This window comes from Furipterus horrens, unplaced genomic scaffold (genome assembly GCF_987537825.1).
Source record: "Furipterus horrens unplaced genomic scaffold, mFurHor1.1.pri manual_scaffold_4, whole genome shotgun sequence".
NCBI classification, from domain to species: Eukaryota; Metazoa; Chordata; class Mammalia; order Chiroptera; family Furipteridae; genus Furipterus; species Furipterus horrens.
Window position 1 is genome coordinate 187,770,285 of NW_028327174.1, and position 25,492 is coordinate 187,795,776.

Genomic DNA, 25,492 nt, shown 5'->3' on the forward strand with positions numbered 1-25,492 from the left:
TTCACACCTAAGACCTCATTTGTGTGAATTACGACCTCATGGGATGAGCAAAGGGAGGCCCGGGGAGAGGAGGTAATCTGTTTGCGGTCAGAGAGCACAAATTAATGACAGAATCAGAACTGGAATCCACTTTCACAGTTTCTTTTGGCTTCTCTTTCCTGGCATTGTGGCCTCATGTATTTTATTCACTAGAGATCCCTTTATTAGAGACCATTGCTATACTGAGGAAGAGGTTAGACTAGTTGACTTCAAAAGTCTAGGTGAATGGCACGTGCAGCAAGTATGTTGCACACTTACCACTACGTTCTATTCCCATGCTCACGGCAGGCATTATTAATCCATCAACCATAGACTTATTTTCATGAGACTCATGCATTGAAAGACAGCTAGCAGCACCCATTTGTGTGCCATATGAAACTGGTTCATAATTGCTAATACTAGATGCTTAGACTATTAGGCTGCTGCCAGACCAAGGAGCCTCAAAGGCCAGGATTAATCACCTCTCTCCTTGTGTCCCCTGCCAGCCACAACCAGTGGTTTGACATCCAACAGCATGATCCCCGAGAAGGAGCGGCAGAACATCGCAGAGCGGCTGCTGCGGGTGATGTGTGCCGACCTGGGTGCACTGAGCGTGGTAAGCGGGAAGGAGTTCCTGAAACTGGCCCAGACGCTGGTGGATAGTGGCGCCCGCTATGGGGCCTTCTCGGTCACTGAGATCCTGGGCAACTTCAACACACTGGCGCTGAAGCACCTGCCGCGCATGTACAACCAGGTGAAGGTGAAAGTGACGTGTGCCTTGGGCAGCAATGCCTGCCTGGGCATTGGTGTCACCTGTCACTCCCAGAGTGTCGGCCCCGACTCCTGCTACATCCTCACTGCCTACCAGGCCGAGGGCAACCACATCAAGAGCTATGTGCTGGGTGTGAAGGGAGCAGATATTCGTGACAGTGGCGACCTGGTGCACCACTGGGTGCAGAACGTGTTGTCAGAGTTTGTGATGTCGGAGATCAGGACAGTGTATGTGACGGACTGCCGGGTGAGCGCGTCCGCCTTCTCCAAGGCCGGCATGTGTCTCCGCTGCTCAGCCTGCGCCTTGAACTCGGTGGTGCAGAGCGTGCTGAGCAAGCGAACACTACAGGCCCGCAGCATGCATGAGGTCATCGAGCTGCTCAACGTGTGCGAGGACCTGGCGGGCTCCACAGGCCTCGCAAAGGAGACCTTCGGGTCGCTGGAGGAGACCTCACCGCCGCCCTGCTGGAACTCAGTCACAGACTCGCTGCTGCTGGTACACGAGCGCTATGAGCAGATCTGCGAGTTCTACAGCCGGGCCAAGAAGATGAACCTCATTCAGAGCCTCAACAAGCACCTGCTCAGCAACCTAGCAGCCATCCTGACGCCCGTGAAGCAGGCGGTCATTGAGCTGAGCAACGAGAGCCAGCCCACCCTGCAGCTAGTGCTGCCCACCTACGTCAGACTGGAGAAGCTGTTCACGGCCAAGGCCAATGACGCGGGCACCGTCAGCAAGCTCTGCCACCTCTTCCTGGAAGCCCTCAAGGAGAACTTCAAGGTGCACCCAGCACATAAGGTGGCCATGATCCTGGACCCACAGCAGAAGCTGCGGCCTGTCCCGCCCTATCAGCATGAGGAAATCATTGGCAAGGTGTGTGAGCTCATCAACGAAGTGAAAGAGTCCTGGACTGAAGAGGCTGACTTTGAACCCACTGCCAAGAAGCCCCGCTCCACCACTGGTGAGAACCCCACAGCTCAGGAAGACGATCGGCTGGGGAAGAACGAAGTGTACGATTACCTGCAGGAGCCCCTCTTCCAGGCCACCCCTGATCTCTTCCAGTACTGGTCGTGCGTCACCCAAAAGCACACGAAACTCGCCAAGCTCGCCTTCTGGCTCCTCGCAGTTCCGGCCGTGGGGGCCAGGAGTGGGTGTGTAAATATGTGTGAACAGGCACTTCTAATCAAAAGGAGGCGACTGCTCAGTCCAGAAGATATGAACAAACTCATGTTTCTGAAATCCAACATGCTTTAAGACTTGACTTCTGAACAAAAGGAAAGGAAAAGAGAATGGTAGAAAAAAAAAAAAAATACACAACACTGTCGCAAACAAAGAGAAGGAATTTAAGTTCTAAACACTGTGGACCTCATTATAAATGCCCCCTGGAAACTTAAGTGCTTTTTTTAGTGTGTGTGTGCATGCGTGTGCACACCCGCACCTGTGCACACATGTTCAGGCACACGTACTGTGGATGCGGGCATGGGGCTCTTTGCTCATCCACATGGCCTCAGAAGCTTCGCACACCCATGCACACACATACTACCCTGGTGCATGTACACATTCCTGCTCATGGGTGTGTGTGCATTAAACTGGGTGTGTCAGGAAAGCTGAGTGGGAAAGAGGGAACACACTTCACCTCCTTTTCTCAGTAAGGGGCTTTTAAGACTCCGTTTTCAGGTGTGCAGATTGGTAGAACGCTGATGCTGCAAAATGTTCAGGCAGCTGAGATCTGAAGTGACTTGACGCTCTCCGTCCTTCACCCCGTGGCCCCTCCTTTTCCTTCTTGCCCCGCCCCCACGCCCTCCTGAGCCTAACGGACCCCGCCCCTCCCCTCCCTGGCTGCCCTGCTATGGATTCTCCAAACTGCATCAGATGGACAGTTTCTGCACTGGACTTTGTTCTTGTTCACCTTCAGGGCATTGAGCTGCTGCCTTCGAGACGCCTTCGGTGTCCCGGGGCCGCCGCCTTAGAAACACACCTATCTATCTCCCCAAATCAGGAAAGGAGACTTTAAGAATATAAAGCTGACTTTTGGCTTTTTAATGTAAGAGAAAAAAAGACATATTTCAGAGAAGTATTGATGCTGTCTCCACTCCTTAATATTTTTTCCTAACTTTTTAGCAGTTTTTACCTTTTTTTCCTCATTGGGTTTCTTTTTTTCCAATTTAATTGGGACTCTGCTAGGAGGCACTGAATGTCTATAACTTATATTTTGAAGGTTTTTTTTTTAATTGCCCTTTTGTTCCTCAAGTCACACTGTAAACTAGCTCATCTCAGTGGTGTATTCACTCTCCTAAGGTTTTTATTGGCCTTCCCTGTACAGTCCAGTGTTGGTGTATTTGAACAGCAAAGACCATGAACTTGTCTGTGCTGTTTGGAGACCAGGAGTGGGGTGGGAGTCACAGGTTTCACAAATGTGGGGTTTGGTGGAAGCCATAGGGAAGCGTGTGGCTTAGGGGTTCTCCTGAATGTAAGCGGAAGACCCGCCCTCCTGGCTCGCTATGTCTGGTACTGCGAATGTCTGATTTATATACCCAGAGTGCATTACACTACTCACCACATCACTGACACTTCCAGCTCAGCAGGGACTCCTGAGTTGCTCCATGTTCACGTCTGTCACACCTCAGACCCACGGCCTCCCCTCCCTGCCAGAATCCCAGGCGGTTCCCACGGTTCCATTGTCCTCGGCCCTGGGGCCTCCCCGTGAGCCTCAGCCCGCCTTCCAGGACAGTAGTTGAGCATGGTGCCTTGTGGGCCAAATGACTGATGTCTTGAGGGTAGAATGGCATTAGGCCGCATTGAACTTGATGCTGTGAAAGATATCTTTCGGCTTTTCTCGCCTTGAGCAATTTAGTTGCTATACACTTGGTCCAAAAGCTGAGGGTGGCCCCTTTCCCCCACAAAGAGGTGATTCTGTCAGGATCAGTGATCAGCCCCCCCCCCCCAACCCCACCTCTCTGTGAATAAAGTGCTGGTGGTCTCACGTCCTCTGGTGCCCGTGGCTGTGGCATAGAGATGGTTACACCAAGGGCCTCAGGCTGAGGAAGACCATCGTTCTGGGGGGCCGTTCACAAAGGCACATTTTACCATCCTGGGAGTTGACTGAGTCCACTCCATCCCTTCCTAGTAATAAAGCATTACTCAACTGCAAGATACCTCGACTAAAAAAGCACTGTACAACGGCCCTCTCCCCCAGGTCCGTGGCAGGCAGGGAAGCAACATTAGTGGGGGCCAAGCCTGCTCGCTTTGCCTCGTGAGAACTAACACTCCGAGTCCTGGACATACTGAAGTGCATTCAAGTGGGCCGTTTCCGCGTTCTCTCCAGCGAGCCATGGTCTCAGCAGCCACCCTGCCATTTCCTCTCCCGGAGAAGTTCTGTGTTTCCTCCACAGCATTTCCAGCTGGGATCACGCCATCAGAAGAGCCTCCATTCACACTGGACACCTCATGACACTTCCTAAAGTGTATCAGCAGACTTCGACTGGACCTTCAGGGGCATTCCAGACGGTGGCTACAGGATTGCTGAGGAGTGACAGATGCCTACAGCTAATGGTTCCTCCAGCTTTGCTTTGCTGCTGGGGACAGGCCCCCAGCCTGGCATTGTAAACACACCAGAAGGATCTGAGCTGCTCACTTTGTGTGGTTGGTGGAAACAGCCTTGGAGCCCATCCTCCCTCGACTTAGAGCAGAGCTGTGCTGGGATGGCCCCATTTGGGGGCCAGTTAGTTAGAAAACAGGCATTTCATTTTCTTGTAAAGCCATCAGAGACCAAGTCCAGATGTGCATTTAGAGTCTTGTTTGGAACGTGGGATGTCTGCCCTCCAGAATGAAAATTTGAGTAAGGCTCCCTTAAATTCTAGGTATCTGGTCATCTGTGTCACCTGTTCTGGTCTCCCATTCCACCTTAGTTCAGTCCTTGGGACAGGTTTGATGTGAACGCCACAGGGTACCCTGAAAGCTGTCTCTTGGGGCTGCCTCAAGCACATGTGGTAACAAGGGGGTGGGTAGCCATTTGTCTCTTGCCACCTCTGGTTCCCCGGAAACTGGTGTTGCCAGCTGGAAAGACTGTACCACACAGGCAATTTCCATAGTGCAGATCTGCTGCATGCAACCAACAGCTTAACAACCCAAAGATCTCACAGGTCCAGCCACTGGTCCCCTGATTTACAGCAATATCCACCTTGTTCCAATTCTAGTTCAGCCAAAGGACTGAGGTAGGCTCTTCCACATAATCTCCAGGCACTCAACCTGGCATTGACCTACAGAGGGGTTTTGTCTTCTGCTTCCTGGTTCCGTGACAGCTGTAGGACTTGCCACCACAGGCCCGTGGCAGCTGATAGGCCAGAAACCATTTCTGGCGTGTTCTGGGGCTCCAGGTGTTCGCCTGCTGACTTGGACACAAGTCAGTCAAGCCATGTGATTCCCAGGACAGACTGGTCTTTGTCGGTCACACACAGACCCAAGAGAAGACTGCAGGGGCTTGGCCCCACATCTGAGGTCAGTGCGCCTCACCACCAAAGCCCAGGCCAAGGACCATGCCTCGTGGGTGGTGCCTCAGACTCGGAGTAAGTAGCCCAGGGGTCATGGCTCCACCAAGAGCAGCGGTGCCATCCCAGTCCTCTGAGTGGATGCTCCTGTCCCAGCACTGTTCTCCCTTCCCTGTGCCTAGGTCAAGCAGCCAGGCCCCCCTCCGATGGGAAACACAACAGAGGGGCCACCTGCTGCTCTGGCATCCAGCCCACGTGACATCCTCGTGCTTGGCATTCAAAGAGTGGCTCTTGGCTCAGAAAAGGGTATGATGGCACCTTGGGAAGTTATGGGGCTCCAGGATTCCAGGAAGGACTTTTTTTTTTTTTTTTTACACCAGGTCTGGAGGCTGCCAGAAGTGCTCTCCTTTGGTTTGCTCCTTTCCTGCACTTTGAAGAAATGCCAGAGAAAACCTCCACATGGCACATCTTCCACTGTGAAGCCAAACTTCTGTCTTTCAGAGTCCCCTATGCCTGTAGGAGGCGCACTGCCTCCTCCTGGACTTGGACGAGGCTCCTTGGAGAACAATCAAGGATACAGCGCACCTCTCTGGGCTCCATAGGTTCACGAGAAAGGTTTGACATGAAGCTGGGATGTGGATGGAGAACAGCAGTCCCATGACCAACGGCCCAGACAGGGACAGGACCTGGATATTGTCATCACGCTGGGTGTGCTTGCAGAGACAGGAAGAGGAAGTGCACAGGGCACAGCCTCCTGCCCCCTTGAGCTGGAGTGGGTTCATAGCTATGCCCTTGCCTTGGGAACCGGTCAGCACATGTTGTACCTGAAGGAGTGCTGCTAGGCGGGCTGCTGCTTTAGACAGAACCTAGAGAATATGTACAACCGGAGACAGTAGAGGGGGGCTCCTGTCTTGGCCCCACCCCAACCTCCTGGATCCCCCCGGGCCAGTGAGAGAATTGGGAGGGCGCCTGCCTCTTTCTTCACTGTGGCTAATGTTTGCTAGGCCAGTTATGGTGAACCAATGATATGGTGTTTTCCCCTCTTACGTTTCCCTCCTGGTTTCCCCTTTTCAGGGTTTTCTGGAGGGTTTTGTGGTTTTTCTTTGGCTCTCATTTGGCTCTGAGGATTGTAGTCGATAAAGGCCTGTCTTTCCTAGAAGGGGGCCCTGTGGTTTCTGTGCAAAAAGGCACCTGCTCCCACTTGGATGAGGGTGAAGATCCTGTTTGTATATTCCTAGCCCCACTGCCACCACCACAGTGTCGCTTTAAAGATTGCACTTCTGTACCAAGAAGGATCTGCTAGGTTTGCAGCTGGGCGTCAGCATCGGGACCCGGAAGGGTCCTCCCCATCTGCGTGCCCCCCTGGGCACCTTGACTCTTCAAACCAAAGTTCCTTATAGGGGCACAGCCCAGCCTTGACTGCAATCTCTGGGGCCTGAGAGCCCCGTGGCGCTTCCTGAAGTCCAGGTTGGCCAGGGACCTTGGGGTCTTGAGGCCAGCCGGAAGAGGGCACTCCTCCCACAGCCCAGGTGCCAGCCATCCCCTGCCAGGGACCTTCCCTCCCACCCAGCCAGGGAGCAAGCTCGTGGACTGGCATGGGGCTGGGACTCACCAGCCAGGAGACAGAGCGACCTGCAGGGCCGAAGGCTCAGTCCCAGCGGGCAACACATCCCGGGCCATTCAGATCCCAAGCATCAGGAAATCATTTTGTACAACCACCTGAAGCAGAGATATTTTTTAAACCGTATAAATTATTTTCAGTTCTCTTCTGATCCTACCTTCTTTTCCCCACAACTTTACATCGGTGATTCTTTCACATCAGGTAAATCTTGAGAAAGCCTTGGTGCCCCTCCCTCCCGCGCCCCACTCAGTAACCACGTGCGTGAACCCCCATCCTTTCTCAGTAGTAAAGACGTTCTAGGCAATACCATAGGCACATCGGACTGTGTCTCGCGCTTTGAGTGCAAGAAACTCAAGTCATCTTAAAAAAATACAAAAAAAAATTACAAAAAAACAAACACAAAAAAATATCTTTTTTAGGCCAGAGTTTTCTACAGGTATTAATGAATATTTTTCTTAATCCTTATAAGTTTTATGTGTTTAATATTTCTTAATACCGGTAGCATTAATTTATACTTTTGTAGCAACACAATATTTTTATAAACAGCCAGTGCTTGGCTCAAGTCTCCACGAGGGGTTTATACAGGGCCATCTTGGGACCCTGTGTACCATGTACTGTATTTGAAAAAAAAAAAAAAAGTTACCTAGTGTCACCCTTGCTGTGTTAATTAAGAAAAGGCGTTGTTTGCGGTCTCCCGTGTCGGTGTGGGTCTGACAGCTCTGCAAGGAGTCACATTGCATGGGGGTTGAGTTGACGGTTCTTGTGTGATGTGTAAGCCCCCGAGGCCAAACTTGAGGGTTTATTTAAGGGTTTTCTGTTTGTCCTTTTGGGTTTTTTGATTTTACTTGGTTTTGGTACCGTTTCTCCATTTACAGCCAAATCCATTTCGGGATGTTTCAAACTTTTACTGATGTCAAATGGAGGAAAGGAACAGAAGAAGGAAAGATTTTTACAAAGTAATAAAATTTAAAACTGCGCTGTTTCAATGTTGCTGTTTTTAACTGTCTGTTCTTGTCCAAAAGTGGGACATTCCCAGGGAGAAGAGGAACGTTCCACTTGGTTCCTTAAATCACCAAAAGCCCCAGCCCAGAATTCAGAACGCCTCTACCCCATGAATTCTTGCAACATTCTTTCCCAGTTGGTTGATGCCAAGGCAAAATGACATCCTTTTAATGGTTAGAGAGGATCAGTTGCTTAAATGATTTCATGTCAGTGTTGTATTTATGGTTTTACAATAAAACAACCTTTAGGAAGATGGCTGTGTGTGGTGTTATTTCTTGGATCTGAGGTTGGGCCATGTCATCCAATTAGGAACATGTACTGGTGAGTAGAGATGGACCAGAAGTGTGGCACTTGGGGGTGACAGCTGGAGTCCATCCCAGGGGGGACACTGAGGTTGGGGTGGCTGACTCATCTGAGCTCATTGCTTACCTCCAGCACCAGACCGGGCTCAGCCAATGTTTGATACATAATGGCAAGACATAGCCAAAGGGAGACGTGGTCCCTGCAGGCCTGGCTTGTGGAGCATTGTCCCGTGGAAGAAAGGAGAGATGTAATCTGACTCCCACAGACCCAGTGCCTAAGAAATGCACCCAAGTTCACCTTGCCCGATGGTCATTCATATGCCTCTTGTGACTCTTGCTTTGGCCTCCCAACTGATGTGTATGACATTATGTGTTGTGTGTAACATCTGTTTCCTGGGAAAGTGTCCATGGCTTTGCCAAATTCCTGATGACATCTGTGAGCACCGTCCACGTGACCTGAGGGGACCAGCCCTGGCAGACTCGCCCCACCACAGGCCTTGCCCAGAGCCTCACACTCCAGGCATGGACACCTCAATGCTTCACTTGAATAGAGTCCAGCCGAGGGCAAGTCAGGCAGAAGACACCACTGGAAGGCGAGCTGTGGTCTGAGTGCAGAGGGAGAGGTGACAATCCCTCCACGAGCAGGCCTGCTGCTGCCAGACCATTCAAGGTGTCCAGTAGTGGGATGCCAGACCGCCCAATGCCCCACGGTATCCCTGTCTTCAACCAGGTACTGGCTGCTCTTGGAGAGAGTGCTATTCGGTCAGCTGAACAGATGCCATCAAATGACACATGTAACTGCACACCTAGGCTCAAGCTGGGCCAGTCTCCCAGCGGGCATGAGCCCTGCCCCAGGAACCAGCCTTCTGTGGGAGTTTCCTGCTGTTACGTGTACCATGTGGATGAGCAAGCAGTTGAAATTTAATCAAGGGATTCTATGTAGCCTCAAACCAAAGTCCAGAGTCCTCCTGTAGCTGACAATCCCCCTACCCCCCACCTTGGAACATCACAAATAAGGCCTGGGCCTGGCCCAGACCCTTCATGCAGCTGAAGGTCCAGCCTCTGGATTTTGAAGTTTAAGACAGAACGTCTGTTAAAACAGCCATATCTATTTTGTATCAGAAATGAGTATGACTACTTAGGGGTCAAGAGAGTCTTCAGGGAAGCCACTTGCTGAGAACAGGGTCTTGGGGCCTTCCAAGATGGGCATCATGGCTCCGGACTCGGGGTCATAAGGGTGCTTCAACCGCACTGCACCCCTGCGGGATGAAGTCAGGATCCGAAGGGATGTTTTGTTGGGAAGGTCTTGGCAAGTGTCATGGAGACAAGTGCCTCCTGGACTGGGAGGGGCTGGGAGCCAGCAGGGGCGGGGCCCTGGCTCTGGCGTGCAGGCCCAGGGCTGCCGAGACTTAACTTCTCCAGAGAATTGAGAAACCCGGGTTTGTATGTGGAAACGCGGTTTTTAAATGGTGAGCTCGGAACTACAGGCTCCATCCAGCAGCTGGCCCGCACACCTGTGGCACCCTCTGCTTTTAAGCATTTGTTCCTCAGGTCACTTCAAAATCCCCCTCTTCGGAGTGGCAGCTTCAAACTGCCATTGGTGGCTCTGCTGTGTGAGGGATGCATGGAGGGGAGCAGGGTATGGCGCCATTTGTTAGTTCCAGGCTGGAGAGCATATCTGTTACGTCCCCTTGAACCTGTGCCTGGACCCCACCCACTTCTGCCCAGATAGTCCTGGCCATGACCCCAAACATGTCCCTCAACAGTCCTCTCCCCACACTCTAGACTTCGGAGGAGACAGTGGGAGGGGGGATTGATGTGGTCTGACCAAGGGGGTTGCAAGCTTGCTATACCCAAATCCTTCTGGGTTTATGTCCTCATCAAAAGATGTGGAATTCCATCCCTTCTTCCTTCTTCATAGGTCTCTTAAGCAAATGGGCTAATGGCATGAGAAGGACCCTTGACTGGTCACCACGTGGAGAAGAGGCGCTGGCCCTGCCTGGGATTCCGCTGCCCCAGGCAGCTTTCTGCTTCAGGACACGGAGCTGGGCTTGGCCTCCCAGCAGCAGCTGCATCCAGCTGAGCTCTGGGTAGATGAAGCTAGCAAGAGATATTTATCAATTGGATGTTTGTATATTCAGATGTCTGAACTGGAGGCTCCTAGAGTCGTGTTCTTGGGCCAGGTCTGTGCCTAAACCACCTCAGATGGTCTATCAATCTGAGCGGAGGAGAAGCCAGGCCAGACTGAGGGCCGCTGGTTCTGGTCCAGGGCCCTGCTGGTCATGGGGACGTAACGTGAAGGTCAGTGAACATTCTCCTTCTGGGGCAAAGGGCAGAGTGAGGGTACCAGGAGGTGGGAACTCGAGGGCCTGGTGGGGGAACAGCCCAAGGCTTTTCAGTTTTCAGCAACGCATCTGTGGCCAAAGTAAAACATTGGAGGGGGTTCCATGGGACAAAGGATGAGAATTCTTTCAGGCACTGACCTGCCTGGTCACGCTAGGGTACAACTGTATTGTCGCTGGTGCCCTTGTCAAACCTCTCCCAGAAACAAGGACCCAGGGTTTTCCCCTCTTTTTCTAGCTTTATGGGGGAAAAAAAAATCTTTTATACTATTGTGAAGTAAATAAAACTGGGACTTATGTTTCATAACTTGCATAGCTAATTCCACATATGGAAGATAGTTCTATTACATTTCCAACATGGACATTTTTCATGAGGAAGGCTCCGCCCCAGCTTTGTCTCCCTGTCCTGCCCACGTCTCATTACACTCACGATGACAGTGAACAGTCGGGACATGGAGTTTCAGGAATCTATGATTTGGTTTTTATTTAAACCCAGGTCTCTTGGCCCAGCTTGCCCAGTGCGGGGCTCTGGGACACACACGGGCCTGCAGCTTCCCTGCCGTCCTCTGGCCTCAGACTGACCAGTCAGTTGGAGAAACGCAGCAGCTCCTCGTCTCCTGTGGACACAGAGGCTCAGGGAGTAGGTGTGGGGCTCACCTGAGGGTCCGTGGGAGGGGAAGGTCTGGGGAGCGGATACCCCACGGAGGAGGAAAGGCAGCTCAGGCTGAGAGAGGGCCCGAGCCTGAGGCCAGAAACTTCCGCTCGCTGAATGACTCGGTACCTCCAAATGCATGCCACAGACTGATCTGATTCTTTGCTCTTCTGATTTACTTTAGACGCCGTTTCCCAGTGGGGAAATAAGGCACAGTAATCTTAAATGGCTGCTATTCCCTGCAATGCTATTACAGGCACACCTTGGAGATATTGCAGGTTGCGTTCCAGGCCACTGTAATAAAGCAACTGTCACAATAAAGTGAGTTGTAAGCTTTTTGCTGGTGGAGGGTCTTGCCCTCCATTTGTAAAAAATTCGATATCTATGAAGCACCATAAAATGAGGTGTACCTGCCTGTTCTCATGGCACCGCTATCATTTTCAGCAACAGCCGCCGTTAGCACTAATTGCTAAGCACTTTGTCCCATTTTACAGAAGAGAAAACTGAGGCTAAAGCTGGCACTTGCCCGGTGTGGCCAGCCTGATTGTGGCAGCACCAGAATCAGCCCAGTTCTGCTGGGCTCCTCAGACTGCCCTGCACACTTTCTGCCTGCACCTGATACCTCGGGTACCCTCTCCCAGCTGGGGTAAGGCCTAGGGCTTGGCCCTGTTTTAAAGATGGAAGCTGAGGCCCGGAGAGTGAGTGGGGAAGGGGTTACCTGGTTCAGAGTCCAGAACTTGGCTCTTGCAGCCCCTACCTACCAGGGCTCTCCCGCCTGGACCCCAACAGTCCCTTGGCCCAGCCTGACACCCCACAGGGCCTCCTACCATCGCCAGGGATGCCACAGTACTCCTTGCACTCCTTCTCCGAGTAGAACTTGTTGCCGTTGCCTTGGCAGCCCCCATAGGTAAAGCGGACACACTTTCCCTGGATGGCATCAAACGCCCAGAGCTGGATGGAGGCTCTGCAGGGGCCATGGACTATGGGGAGATTGCAGGCCGCTGTGGGGTGGGAGACAGGCACACGGCATTAGTAATCCTCACAGTTGGCTAATCTGAGGCAAAGGACCTAAACCAGGGCACCCTGCTCACCTAGATCTCCTCATCCCTCTTTTCTATAGTGCAAAACTGGAGCCCATGAGAAGAAATAACTTGCCTAGTGTCACCCATATCAGAATGGCAATTCCTCTAACTTCAGGAAACTTGCCCTGGAATTCCACCACTGGAACATCCTCTCTTAGCTCCCTGTTCGGTTGGCAGGCGGTTTGTTGGGAGGACAGAGTGATGAGAGGCAGCATGCATAGAGGCAAAGGGCCCGAACTCACCCACAGTTCGGCAGGTCTGCAGACACTCCTTCTCAGAGACAAAGTTGTTGCCGTTGCCCAGGCAGCCGCCATATTGGAAAATCTCGCAGGCCATGGAGGAGCCATTATAGAAATACCTGTTGATCAGCCCCAGGCAAGGACCTACTGCATAGCCTAATTGGCAGGAATCTGGGGAGGGGCAGAACAGCAGCACTTAGTGCTTATTGTGTACCTGTCACCAGGCTGGACACTTAACATGCATAATCTCATTTAGTTTTTTATCTCTGCACTAAGAGGAAGGATTACCAACTAATTTTATAGATGAGGAAACTGACTCAGTGATAAAGTGACTTGCCCAGGGTCACACAGAGCTGACGTTCAAAATGTCTTTTGGACTCTAAAATCAATACTCATTCCACTCCATCACAGGGGGAGTTACCAGTGATCCACAGAGCCACTATCCTCTGTGTTGGTGGTGTTTGCCCAAAGACTCTGTAATCATAGTAGCTGTCACAGTCACCAGCACTGATGCCACGGGAGCCTGACCTCTTGACTGAGGTCCCACCCCCATGCCTTGGCTCTCCTTGATCCTGCCCCTGGAATGCATTGCTCCGTAAAACCCTACCTGGATGCCTGGACACAGCATAAATTCCCCTTCATCCATGAAGCCCTTGGTCTCCTCACCTCTCCATCCTCTGAGCCACTCCAGCCTGTTAGCTGACCCTCCCTTTGGGGTCCATCACTTTCATCCCTGACTGCCTCCACCACTTGAGCAGAAGTTCCAAAAAGACGTGCGTGGTTTGTCTCTGTGACTCTAGTGCCCAGCGCAGGGTCTGGGGTGGAACAGAGTTCAGTGTTTGTGGAGTGAGTTGGAGAGTGAGTTGTTCATAAGCGCTGTCAACTACACAAAGCATCCTCACAAGAGCTGTCTCTGGTGGTCAGCCCAGCAGGTTGTTATCCCATTGTATAGATGAGGAAACTAAAGCTAGGTGGCTACACAGTGAGGCAGACAGCGTGAGAAATGGCTTCTTATCATGGAACTGAGACCATGCCTTATCTTTTCTTCCTTCACAACCCATGGCACAGGGCAGAGTACTTGATTCTCCTTTTCTAGGCCTAGTCCTTGACTCTAGCCGAAAAGTAAGAGATTTCACAGTCATGAGGGCAGGCAGGGTGAGCCAATCATGGGTCCTTCCTCTCTGGAGTATGGCAAAAGGGGGTGAAAAGTGAGTGATCATTACCTTCTTTCTTCTTGAAATCAGTTACGAGTTGCCCAGCCCCCGATCCTTCCTCTTCCTGGGGCAGCACAGCCCGCCGGGCTCTCTGTGGGGAAGAAAGAAAAGAAGCTATTGCAAGAACCTTAGCACTCGTCGGCAGCCGTCCGTCTCGAGAGACGATGGTGTAGCTTCTTAAGAGTCTATCTGCACCGCCGAGAATGGCTGTGCAGTCCGACTCGGGAGTGACATGGTAGTATCTGTCTCCTCCCGTGTTGAATCGACATCTTGCGATGACGCTGAAGCTACAGAGCCTGGGCAGGGTGATATGGAGGGTCTGCTGTTGCCCATGCAGCAGACCCCCCCTCTCTTCGCAGCTGAAGGATCCAAGGGAAAGACGGAGTCAATACAGCTTGGCTTCAGGTGCGCCGCAGGAGTTGCCGGTGTTGACTACAACGTCAAACCGCCTTAGGGACTCCGGCTCCGGATTTTCTGTCGGGGTTTACTCCCTTAGCCTTTCCCCTGAAGAGGTATGCCGCAAGGCAGCGGAGGTTTTTTGGAGTCAGAGTTTTCCTTCTCTGATGTACCCTGACTGGAAGATCGAACCAGCGACACTCAGCTCGCAGGCCGACGCTCAATCCACTGAGCTAAACCAGCCAGGGCACAATATACAATATACAATATACAATATACAGATGATATATTATAGAACTGTACACCTGAAACATATAATTTTATTAACCAATGTCACCCCAATAAATTCAATAAGCTTTTTAAAAATTAAAAAAAAAATGCATTATGACCAAGTAAGTTCAATTTTAGGGATGTAAAAGTGGTTCAACATCAGGGACTGTATTAATATAATTCAGTATGCTAATAGATTAAAGGAAGTAAACTTTGAGAATCTCAGTAGATGTTGAAAAACTTTTGATTAAATTCAATGCCCTTAAGAACCTTAGCACTATTGCTCACCTATACCCCTGAATACATAAACCATTTGTTTTGGGAATCAGGGTGTAGACAGAAGCAGGGCTACTAGACTGGTTAATGGCCTGTTTTCCTGCAAGCATCAACCTGAATTCCAGAATGGGGATCACAAGACAGATGTCTGGTCTGAAATGAAAAATCAGAACCTCGAGGTATAAAAGTGCCTCACGTCCAACCTCCAGTTGGCATGCCAAAAGAATATAATAATGGAAAAGAAATCTGCCCCAGAGTTGGAAACCAGGGAACAACAGCACTCCCGTGCAAGAAGCTTGAAGGCATTTATACACAACAGAGTATGGGTACGACTGGTTTGCAGGAAATGCTGCTGACATTGGATGCTCCTTGCAAAGGAAAAGCTCTCTTGAGGGTGAGGAGAAAGGACCTGAGACTGAACCTAACACTCCCAGCTGTGGTGGTGTGTGGGGGGGTCTATAGAACAGGTCAAGGGGTCTCCTGAGTATAGAGGCCCCTGAGGCACGATTCCATGGCAATGTAAGAAGGGATAAATAGGAAAATTCAGGCCACAAGGCAGTCTTCCTGCCCACCAGCGAGACATGGAATGTGCAAATGTAAAACTATAGTAACCTTCAGCTGTTTCCTTCCCCTTTTAAGATGCAAGTGGAAGCTGTGATCAGGGACTCCACTGTCTACCAGACCCATCTGAAGCTGGCTGCATATAAGCCTGCCTTGGTGAGAATGAAGGAAAAGAGAAAAATCATGGAACAAATTAAATAATGCAGCTGCTCAAAAGAGTCAGATTGAGTTGGAGAAATATCTCCACCAAACACTGGATGACAGTAAGAAAAAGGAAAAAACTTACACCATCAGTGAAATTCAAGATGACATTGCATCACTATAACAGGAGCCAGCAGTTATGGAATGAATAATACAAGAGATGTAGAAGGTTATTAGAGATGGAAAAGGTTTTGTTGAATTTAACTACACGGCAAAAATAATAAACTACAGTTTAGCGATTATCAGAAATAAATTCACATAATAGGAATTCTGGAAGGAGAAGCAATCAATATAGAAATAATAGAAGAAAACTTCTCTCATTTGAAGGAAGACTTGAGTTGTCCAATTATTGGAGCTCAAAGGGAATGAGGCAAAATTAATGAAGAGCCCCACCCAGACATTTCCTAGAGACGAGAGAGAAAGAGCCCAATGGCCCTTGGAAAAGATGACATTTAATGACTGAAGCTGCAGAGTGATATCTAAGATTCTAAAGGGAAAAGGTTGTAACCCAGGGATTCTTCACTCATCCAAGAAGGTGACCATGTGACATAAACACAGAAGACATTCCCAGACATACAAGGATTGAGTAGTTTCCCACTCATGTATCTTTCTGGGAAAAATTACTTGTGGAAATATTCCCACCAATTGAGAAGGGAAAATAGAGGATGTGATAGCAAAGAAATTATGGTAAATTATAAAGCCAATAAAATATATAGGTTAAATTGTTGTTAAAATGGTCGTACAACTTACTGTGAATGTTAAAAGTAATTCTATAAACAAAAGATAGAAAATATAAACATCAATCTCAGATAATATCTACAAAAACAGGGATGTAAAACGCCTGGAAGAAAGTAATGGAAGTGTGCTACAAGTCTCTCCTTTGCAAGGGCAGTCATTAGTTAGTGTTTCATTCTTGACATTGATGAGGAAGTACAGATTCTGCTGTGATCTGGATTGAGATGGCAGATTGAAATGTTCCTCAAAATTGCCCTAATACCTGACAATTAGCAAAAAAATGAATTAAAAAATACCAGCCCCCAAATGTTCATTAACATCACTCAGACAAGGAAAGGGGCATAATTTAAAGCCAAAACTAAAATTGTTGATCAAGGAAATAATTCAGATATTCTGAGGCTGAACAGGAGGGTCAACAAGGGTCAGCTCCTAGTCCTTCTGCCCTCCAGCTCCAGGCTCTGGCAAGTCATCAAACCCCTGATAACTCTCCCTAATAGTCCCAAATCCTGAGAGAAGAGAATTGAGGGGAACCCTATCATTTTCCTCTTCTGTCAAAGGAGCACTGAAAATGACTAGTGAAAGAAAAGAAGAAAGGAGACTAGAGGCTGACTCCCTCTAAGTGAAGGTTCTGGGGCCATGCAGTCTAATGCTCCAGGGAGTGTCACCATGAGACAGATGAACATCACTGACAGCCCCAGCCAGGGGGAATGAAGCCCACCTCGGATACTCAGCAGTCCTTCAAAAGAGAAAGCCCACGAGGGTATTGCAAACAACTTGGACTTCAGAAAAGTGGATGGAACACAAAAACCCAGACCTTGCATTAATTTTGAAGGGGAGGGGACTGGGGTCAAATTTAGTGGGAAAAGAACCAAGGAGTAAATAAAACCTCACACCCCATCAAATTAGAACAAACAGAAAGTCTGGCTAAAACTGACTCAACAAGAGCAAGATAAAAAGAAATGATACAGAAATAACCCAGACCCACTTCAGAAGTTCATGAATAAACAGCCTGAACTAGAGAAAGAGCCAGGTGTCATGAACTACCTAGACCTCCCCTCAGGAGTGGAGACAGCTGGAGGAAGCCCTCTCACTCAAGGTCATGTTCCCTTCCCAGACTGTTCATCATGGAGAGAGTAAGGCCCGCCCCTCAGCACGGTCATGGAACCCCAGTTAAGAACCCTCCCAGTTCCAGAGCTCCCTATTGGGTTGGCTGAGCCACTGTAACTGCGTTGCAGTTCTGCTTGGCCCTCTGCCCAATCCTCCCTTTGTCCCTTCCCTTCCACAGGTGACACCATCTTAGAAGAGAACACAAGGAGCAGAAAGAAACTCCTTAACGACCTCAAGCTGTAGAATGACTTACTAAGAACATGCATTTATTAAAACAAGACTCAAAGATGAAATGGTAAATAACAGAATGAGCTGAAAAGAGAGAACCAGGACCAGATAAATAAATTGAGAGCCCAAACAACATAAATTCGGGGCAAGTGAATAAATTAGACATAGTAAGGAACGGAATGGGTGCTGCTAAGTGGGATGACTGTCTTAGAAGAAAGATCGGTGATAATCCCAGTGAATACAGATGAAAGAAATGAGAGGAACTACTAGATGCTGGAGACAGAGATGCTCCAGGATGAAGAACAAGTGCTCCCAAGGTAGCAAAACCCAACAAAAGGGATAGATAAGGAATCCCATGCAAGAGAGTTCCCGAAATGCAAAGCAATCTAATCTAAGCATGTCGTATTCCAGGAGATTCTAATGCGAAACTCTCGTCACAAAGACATGTTCTTGTTGCTGACTTTGTCCAGGCACCTGGGCAGAAGAAACAAAGTTTTTACAGAGAGAAGAAATGTCAGGTTGGCCTCTGGCTTCCCACGATGATCATCAATGCCTGAGAACAATGGAGCAAGGCAAATGAAGCTTTTTCTGAGGAAAAGAAAACAAACCCAAGAATATGACACCCGGTGTCATTCAAGTATGAAGGACATGAGGAGACAATCTCAAACAGGAAAGAATTCAGGGATTAAAACACTCGTGAACCCTCCTCGAAAACACCGCTAGGTAAAGAAATGGCACTAATGACGAGATGAATAGAAATAAGTAGCTCAGGAATGGAGAAGCTGTGGTTATATTCACTAAGGGTGAGTGTAGAATCCATTAAAATACAGAACTACTACTACACAACTGGGAATTACGGTGACCGCAGTAATCTGGACAGCATAAAGAAAAAGGGGACAGGAGACGGGACAAAGTTTGAGAGTGCTAACATTTGTCTTTCAAATCATAGCGACAACAGATATCCTCTAAAAGCATGTCCAGTGATGCCTACCTCCTAAATGTTTTTTCATAACCTTGACTCTACTTAGATCCTTCTTTAAGGAAGAAATCTTTTGTGGTGAAGAAATAGCTACTTGAAGTTCAAGAAGTCCACTTCATTTTTTTTTTTAATGTAAATAAAACTACAATCAAAGCTTTTAAAAATTAGAAGTCGCCTCTGTAATATAATCCCATTTAGTAACAGTATATCTGAATCTGTGTATCTGTCTAGCCAATCTTCCTGCCATCTGTCTGCCCATATGCATGTCAAGATTCCTGGAATGATGTGAATTCTGGTAGTTTTGGGGCGGTGAAATTTTTTAAACATGTCAGTTTCGTTAATACTTTTCTGCATTGTCTTAATTCTCTGTAATGAGTATATGTTAGTTTTATGAAATCAATGGTAACTTTTCTTAAAAACGTAGAAGCAAACAAATAGTATGTTAACTTAATTCTATGCAAGATTAAGGACATTATCTTTTTTTTCTTTTCTTGTATATTTTCAATGTTCAAGAATACATTTCCAAATAAACGTTATATTTATACACACATATATAGATTTATACACACATCAGCAGAATAAGATATATAATTTTCAAATAATCAGAGGAAAAAGGAATGAACAAAGCTTAATCAATATGGCAAAAGGCAGGAAAGTAAAGAGTAAGGAAGCTCGGAAACTGAAAAGGCAGTGCGGCAGTCCCGCCCTATATCTTGAGAAGCTGCTTGCTCTCAGGTTTGCTGTTCGTTTGTTTTAATAGAAAGATCGATTACTTTTATTTTCATTTATTGAGTATTGTTATTTCATTATTAAATATTTTACTGCTTTTAGGCACCTTTTCTAACATGGCATTGAGTTCTAGCTCTTGGAAAGACTAATTACCTCATTTCGTATGCGAGAAAAGTGAAGGGGCAGCTACTAGCCTAAATGGCAGAACTGAGGTTGAGCCCAGGGGGGACTGCCTTCCTTCAACCCCTCTCAACGACCCCCTGCCTCACAGCAGGGCCTAAGCAAGGGCAGCAAAAACCAAGGGGGCTGGGAGCGGATGGAGTAGGGGAAAGAGGTACTCACTGGGGGCGAAGTGGGCTCTGGTTCCTGCTCGCCGGGGACGCACTCTCCTAGGTCAGAGGACAGGGCACACAGGTAAGGAAGAGGACCCCGCCTGGGGAGCACCCTAGAGCAGAGAGGACTTTGCTTCTTTCATATTGCTGCCCATATGCCAGCTGGGCATCGCACTGAGAACGGCCTTGTGCACTAGCCTCTTCACGAGTGGCTCCGCCCACGTGCTTGCGGAAGGTCATTCATCAGAAAAGCTACAGGCGGAGTGGTCCTCACCGTCGGTATCGTTTCCACCCCCACCCCCAGCATTTCATCAGCACCATCACAGAACAGCAGAGGCTAACATTTCTTGAGCACTTACAAGACACCATGCACAGCACTATTGCATTTAATGGCTTTCTCTTCTCACAGCAACTTATAAGAGAGACACCATTATCCCCATTTTACAGGTGAGGAAAATGAGGCTCTGGAAGATCAATCAGCCAGAAGCCAGCCACACAGCTCAATGTGAACCCAGGTGCTCTAACTCAGGAGGTCATGCCTTTCACCCTGACACTCTAGGACCTCCTTAGAGGTTCCTATGGATTCTGGGTATACCCTCACTTAGACATGTGGCAGTAGAGTGAACACTGAATTGGTTCTAGCCCAGGCTCTGCCAGGTACACGCTGTGTGACTTGGAGTAAATCCAGGGCCCCAGCTGTCTTCTCAGTAAAGAAGAAAGGGAGACTGAAGCCCAGCCTATCTCAGGGGGTTATAGGAAAGACCCGGGGGCGAGGAAGATGTTCTCTGGGGGCCACGAAAGTTGAGGAGGAGACAGAAGCGTGAGGGGGTGGGGGCGCTGTTCACCTCTGTTGGCCATGGTGAAGATGGAGTCCTCGGGGATGCCCACGCCCAGGGCAACCAGCCTGAACTCCTCCAGCAGGTTTTCCCGAAGCTGCGGCTGCCGCCCTGCGAGTGGAAAGCAGAGAAGACACCTAGTACCGTCGAGCCCAGGGCTACCAGGACCTGAGGTTATTGTGCCCAGTGATTTTCGTTTAGGGGAGGTTAGGAACTATTGGCCCAGTTCGATCACTTCAATGCATTTATGCAAAGATCAGCTCCAGAAAAGGAAGGCATGTCCCTCCCAAGCCCCCACCCATGCCTCCTGAATCCTGGGTTCCTTTAAGGGCCTGAAGGCTTTGGAATTCTAGATATCAAAAGAAGAGGATTCTGCCTAAAATGGGAGATTGACCTCTACCTCTTCCAGAGAGAGTAAGTGTTCCCACCTTTCCTATAACTGAAGTTTTATCAGAAGGAAAAGGCAAAACTCCCTGTTCCTCCCCACTCCACTTTCCCTAAATCACAGGTCTCCTCCCATCCCCAGCTCCAGTGAGCTTCTCTAGTCCCAGGCCTTTACCATAGAGCTTGGCGGTAATAGTGGGTCCATGGTGGTGGCTGACTTTCTTGGTCAGAATAATGGCATACTCGTCATAGTTGGTGTGGACCACATAGGACTCTATGGTGATGTTCCATTCTGCATGGGAGATGCAGGAAGACAAAGGGCTCCAGGGTCAGAAGGCTCCTCTGGCCTGCGATCCTTCACCTAGTCACCCACACGTCCTCTAGTCAGCCATCCTGTCTACCCATCCCTTCCATTTACTCGTTTATCTCTTCACCCATCTCCACCGTAGAGTCATCATTCATTCACCCACCATCATTCCATCCGTCTTCTCCCTATATCAATCCACGAATGTATCCATTTTCCTCCCTCCCTCCCTCCCTCCATCCTTCTTTCCCTCCTTCCTTTCTTTTTTCCTCCATCCATTAAATCACCAATTTATCTAATAGATGATTCACTCACTTATCTGCCATCCACACATACGTATATTCATTTACCAAACATTTATTTATTCTCTCACTCATTTACCCATCCATCTACCCAGATATTCGTAGGATTCAACCCCTAACACAATTATTTGATTCAATAAACATTTGCTGGATAAATGAATAAATTCAATCCAAGTTCCTCTATCACTTAGCACCATGCACATGGTAGATGCGTCACAAATTTTTATCAGTTGATTGCAGATGCCTGACACGAAGACTGATGAAATCTTGCTCTTATCCTCACTCACACCGTCCCTCTAATTCTGGATGTGCATGTACGAGAGAGAGAGAGAGAAAGAGGGAGGGGGAGGAATTTGGAGGAAGGCTAGATGATGCCCCAGAAAAACAGGTGGAAAGGTTACAGGAGGAGAGAAAGCTGAGACACAGGAAAGAGAACTTCAGACATGTAAGAACCGAGCAAAGAAGAGGACGGTGGGTGTCTCCTTTGACTCAGCTCACTCACTGGCTTTGTGGTAGAGGAACCTTCCATCCGTGTCCGTTTTCTCGTAAATCCCAGAGATCTCCTCACAGACACCTCTCCTGGAAATGAACAAAATTTTTTACAAAAGGTAATTCTGGTGTAGGCCATGGTTCTGACCGCCCCCCACCCACCCACCTTCTCCTCCCAGGTCCTTCCCAAATGTCTTTTCTTTTTTTAATTTGGAAAGTAATATTTTCAAATATCTTGTTTAACCCTGACACCAGCCCAGGGAAACACCCATTTTACATATGAGGGGACAGATCCATGGGGACTAATGGGACTAATCCATGCCATCTCTCGGCATCTCTCGGCAAATCCAGTACTAAAAATCAGCTTCCTTGACCAAATCTGTACATTATCCTGATGCACTGGGAAGTCAGAGTGACGGGTTAATGCATTCATGTATTACTGCATCTCTCTGGCCCCAGACCCCTTATCTGTGAAATGAGGGTAATGATAGATAGTTTTTACCTCACCAGTTTTTACCTGGAAGGATCACATGTAAAGAGCTCAGAGTAAGCACCATGTACATCTTAGCTCTTACTGTTATGATGGTTATTATTTATTGAGCAGCGTCTATGTGCCAGGCACTGTGCTACATGCTGGGGATATGGAGGAGGGCGAGACAGACCCTGTCCCCATAAGCAGCTTAAGATTGAGTGGGACAGGTGAGCAGGCAAGAGGCGCCCTGAGAGCACAAAAGAAGGCATGTAACCTGGACCTGGGGGGTCAAGGAGGACTTCCTGCTTCCAGGAGGAAGGGACACAAAACCTAGGTCCTGAAGGATCCGTAGGAGTTAGCCCAGGGAAGAGGGAAAAGGTGTCCCCAGTAGAAGGAACACATGGCACAAAGACCAAGGGGTACAAGAGGATGAAGGATTCCAGAAACTGAAGGAAGGACCATATGGCTGGGTCACAGAGCACAGGGAGCGAGTGGGACCGGGAATGGTGCATGCTGGGAGGAGCCTGGAAGGCCAGGTCAATTGGGTTTTATTCCTGAGGGCAATAGGGAGGTGATATGGAAAGAACGACTTGAATGGAAGGTTTGAGATTAGAGGTGGGGAGAAATGAAGAGAGGCTGTTGTAGACAACCAGGAAAGGAAGGGAAGTGGCTAGGACTGAGGTTGGTGACGGGGAAACGGGGGAGAAGTGAACAAATTGGAGGCATTTCAGAAGAGAACAGACGAGGCTTGGTGATGGGTTGAATGGTCCATGGCAGCAGAAAGAAGAATTAAGGGTACTCCTCTCTGGTTTGGGTTCCCAGATTGGGTCCCTGGCAGACTAAAGTGCCCTTACTGAGCTAAGGGACGGGCCAGGAGCAAGAGCAGATTGAAAAGCAGGCATAGTGTTGGAGGCACTGTCGCTGAGGCGCAGCCGGGAGGATTAGAAAGGAGCCTGACTCGGCAGCAGACAGCGGAGGGCTCTCCAGCTCCGAGCCCAGGGCCCGGCTGGAAGGCGAGATCTGTAACTCTGCAGGACTCGGAGGTGACTGAAGCCAGGTGGGCTGCTGGTGGGCCCTGGGCCCTCTTGCCCCTCCTCCCCCACCCCCCAAGCTCACCGCCAACGAGTGCTGGTCGTGCTGATCTGGTTCTCCGTCGCTCCCGCTCTCAGCAGCAGTGTGCTCACGGCCATCCTGTCCTTGAACCTCGCCAGCCACGGGCACGTGGAGCCTATAGCCATGTGGAACCATTTCCCATAGAACTAGGAGGCAACCACAGCGCTGAGGGTCTGGATTTGCCTCAGACCTCGAAGGAGACTTGGCAGGTGTCTGCTCCCCTCCCTCCTCTGAATGACTGCTCCTTGTAAGTGATAACATCTTACAGATAATTGTAGGCCACACAGCTTCAAGGAAGGATGGAGCCCTCAGAACGGAGCTTCAGGCACCATGGCAAGCTTAGAAAGGAGGTGTTTAGGTGGGGTCCCACCTGCCTGGCAGAAGCCTTATTATGTTGTGATCTGAGGTTTCTGTCGGGCACTTGAATGGGGTCCAAATCCTTGTGCCCTAAAGTCATCACCAACTAGTGGTCCCCAAGAACTGGAGTTGGGGACAGGGTGCTCACCACCTCGCAAGCAGCCCATGGCCCCGTTAGAAAGTATCTCCTTTCCTTGAGTTGATCCAGGACAAGCCTCACCCCTCTTTCTCCTGACTGCACATCAGAGGGTTGAGACAGCCCCCAGTTCCCTGCAGAAGTCCAGTGAGCCCGAGCCCCTCCACCACTGCCGACCACCTCCAGGCCCCGCTCCTCACCACCCCTCCATCCATGGCTCCTCCTTGTCTCTGAAAGTAAGTAAAATCTACAGGACACCACGGCAAGGGGCTGAGAGCCCCCCATACCAATGTGCAGACTGAGCCCTGGGTGGACAAGTTTCTGTTCCAGGTCACCCAGTAATTCGGGCCAAGCTGGGCCTGGAAGGAAGTCCTGGGACTCCCCACACACAGCACCCATATTCCCACCAGCCCCGATCTCCAGCCTGCTTCTCGTCTCCCCGGAACCCCATGTGCCCACCCTGGGCCACCAGGCCTGTGAAGGCCAAGAACCCAGGACGGGCTAACAGAGATGCTGGGGAATGAGGTGAGTGGTTGAAGGGTGAGAACTGGGGGGAGTGGGCAGGAAGAGTCCTGAAAAGCTAGGCGTTGTGGGGGTGGGGGTAGGGTGGCCGCGGGAGTCAGCAGTCAGCACAAAGCCTCCTGCGTGGTGAGTTCTAATCAAAGCATGGGTTCCCCTTGGAACCTGAGAGGACAGGTTTGAATATGAGGGCATTTGACTCAGGATGTCAGACAAGAGTCCCACAGGATGGCAGGTGCATTGAGTTGTCACTTCAACAAGTCCCAGAAGGTCAGAGCAGCAAAAGCCTTTAGGGATCGCCCCCCATGGAGTTCCAGATGGGGAGAATGAGACCCTGAGGCAAGCAAGACTGGCCCCACGGCAAGGCCCAGCTGCTCAGACACTGCCCTCACCCGCCGAGAGGCCAGCCTTACCCTAGCGAGGTTGAAGTTCTCCTGCACTTGGATGTCATCCGGCAGTGTGGGCACAGGGTTGGCAGTCACCGCCAGGCAGGCGGTCAGTAGCAGCAGAGCCCCGAGACCCTGCATGGCTCTGGCTCCTCTACCTAGGTGGTCCCTCGCAGGCTCAGTCTGGGGACAGAGGAGCTCTCTGCCTGAGACAGCTGCAAACTGAAGCTGGGGAGGGGTCAGTGAGTTGTAGGTGACTTTGGTGTTTGCCCTGCTCGGACAGGACCAATCAGGGCCTCAAGGCCAGGTCTGATCGATCCCTTGTAGTGCCCTGGCTGGGGTCAGTGGTCCGAAGGGGCCAGGCTGTCTGTTTCAGAGTAGGAAGGGCCCAGATGCAGCCCAGGCTGCGTTCACCCCCAGAAAGGCTTCCTCAGAGACACTCACCTGTCATGGGAGTATGTGAGGATGCAGGGCACAGATATCCCTGCCCTATCCTGCTGGGTCATTGTGCCTACATCTCACACTCTTGTGAGTCAGGAGGATAAACCCGATTGGGCTCATTTCTCACATGAGAAAACTGAGGTGGGGGGAGAGGAAGTAACTTATCAGAGACCACAGGGAAGTCTATAATATCTTGCCCCTAGTGTTCCTT

At 49.8% G+C, this 25,492-nt stretch overlaps 2 protein-coding genes across 2 annotated transcripts in view; one reads left to right on the forward strand and one right to left on the reverse strand.

Moving 5' to 3' along the window:
- The window catches only part of ZNF618 (zinc finger protein 618), a 158,745-nt gene extending 154,659 nt beyond the window's left edge, over window positions 1–4,086 (forward strand). The window contains exon 16 of the mRNA XM_090274609.1: window positions 525–4,086. Within this exon, the coding sequence (XP_090130735.1) occupies window positions 525–2,041 (1,517 nt within the window). The 3' untranslated portion in view covers window positions 2,042–4,086. The remainder of the gene's footprint in view (window positions 1–524) is intronic.
- A 6,913-nt stretch (window positions 4,087–10,999) lies between these two features.
- On the reverse strand, window positions 11,000–25,041 carry AMBP (alpha-1-microglobulin/bikunin precursor). Its single transcript, XM_090274608.1, has 10 exons — window positions 24,868–25,041; window positions 23,446–23,588; window positions 21,871–21,947; window positions 20,938–21,054; window positions 20,388–20,489; window positions 19,553–19,599; window positions 13,738–13,819; window positions 12,518–12,685; window positions 12,021–12,194; window positions 11,000–11,158 (listed from the first exon to the last, which is right to left on the reverse strand). The coding sequence occupies exons 1-10, from the start codon at window positions 24,979–24,981 to the stop codon at window positions 11,127–11,129; spliced, it is 1,056 nt and encodes a 351-aa protein (XP_090130734.1). The 5' UTR covers window positions 24,982–25,041; the 3' UTR covers window positions 11,000–11,126.
- Window positions 25,042–25,492: the final 451 nt, after the last annotated feature.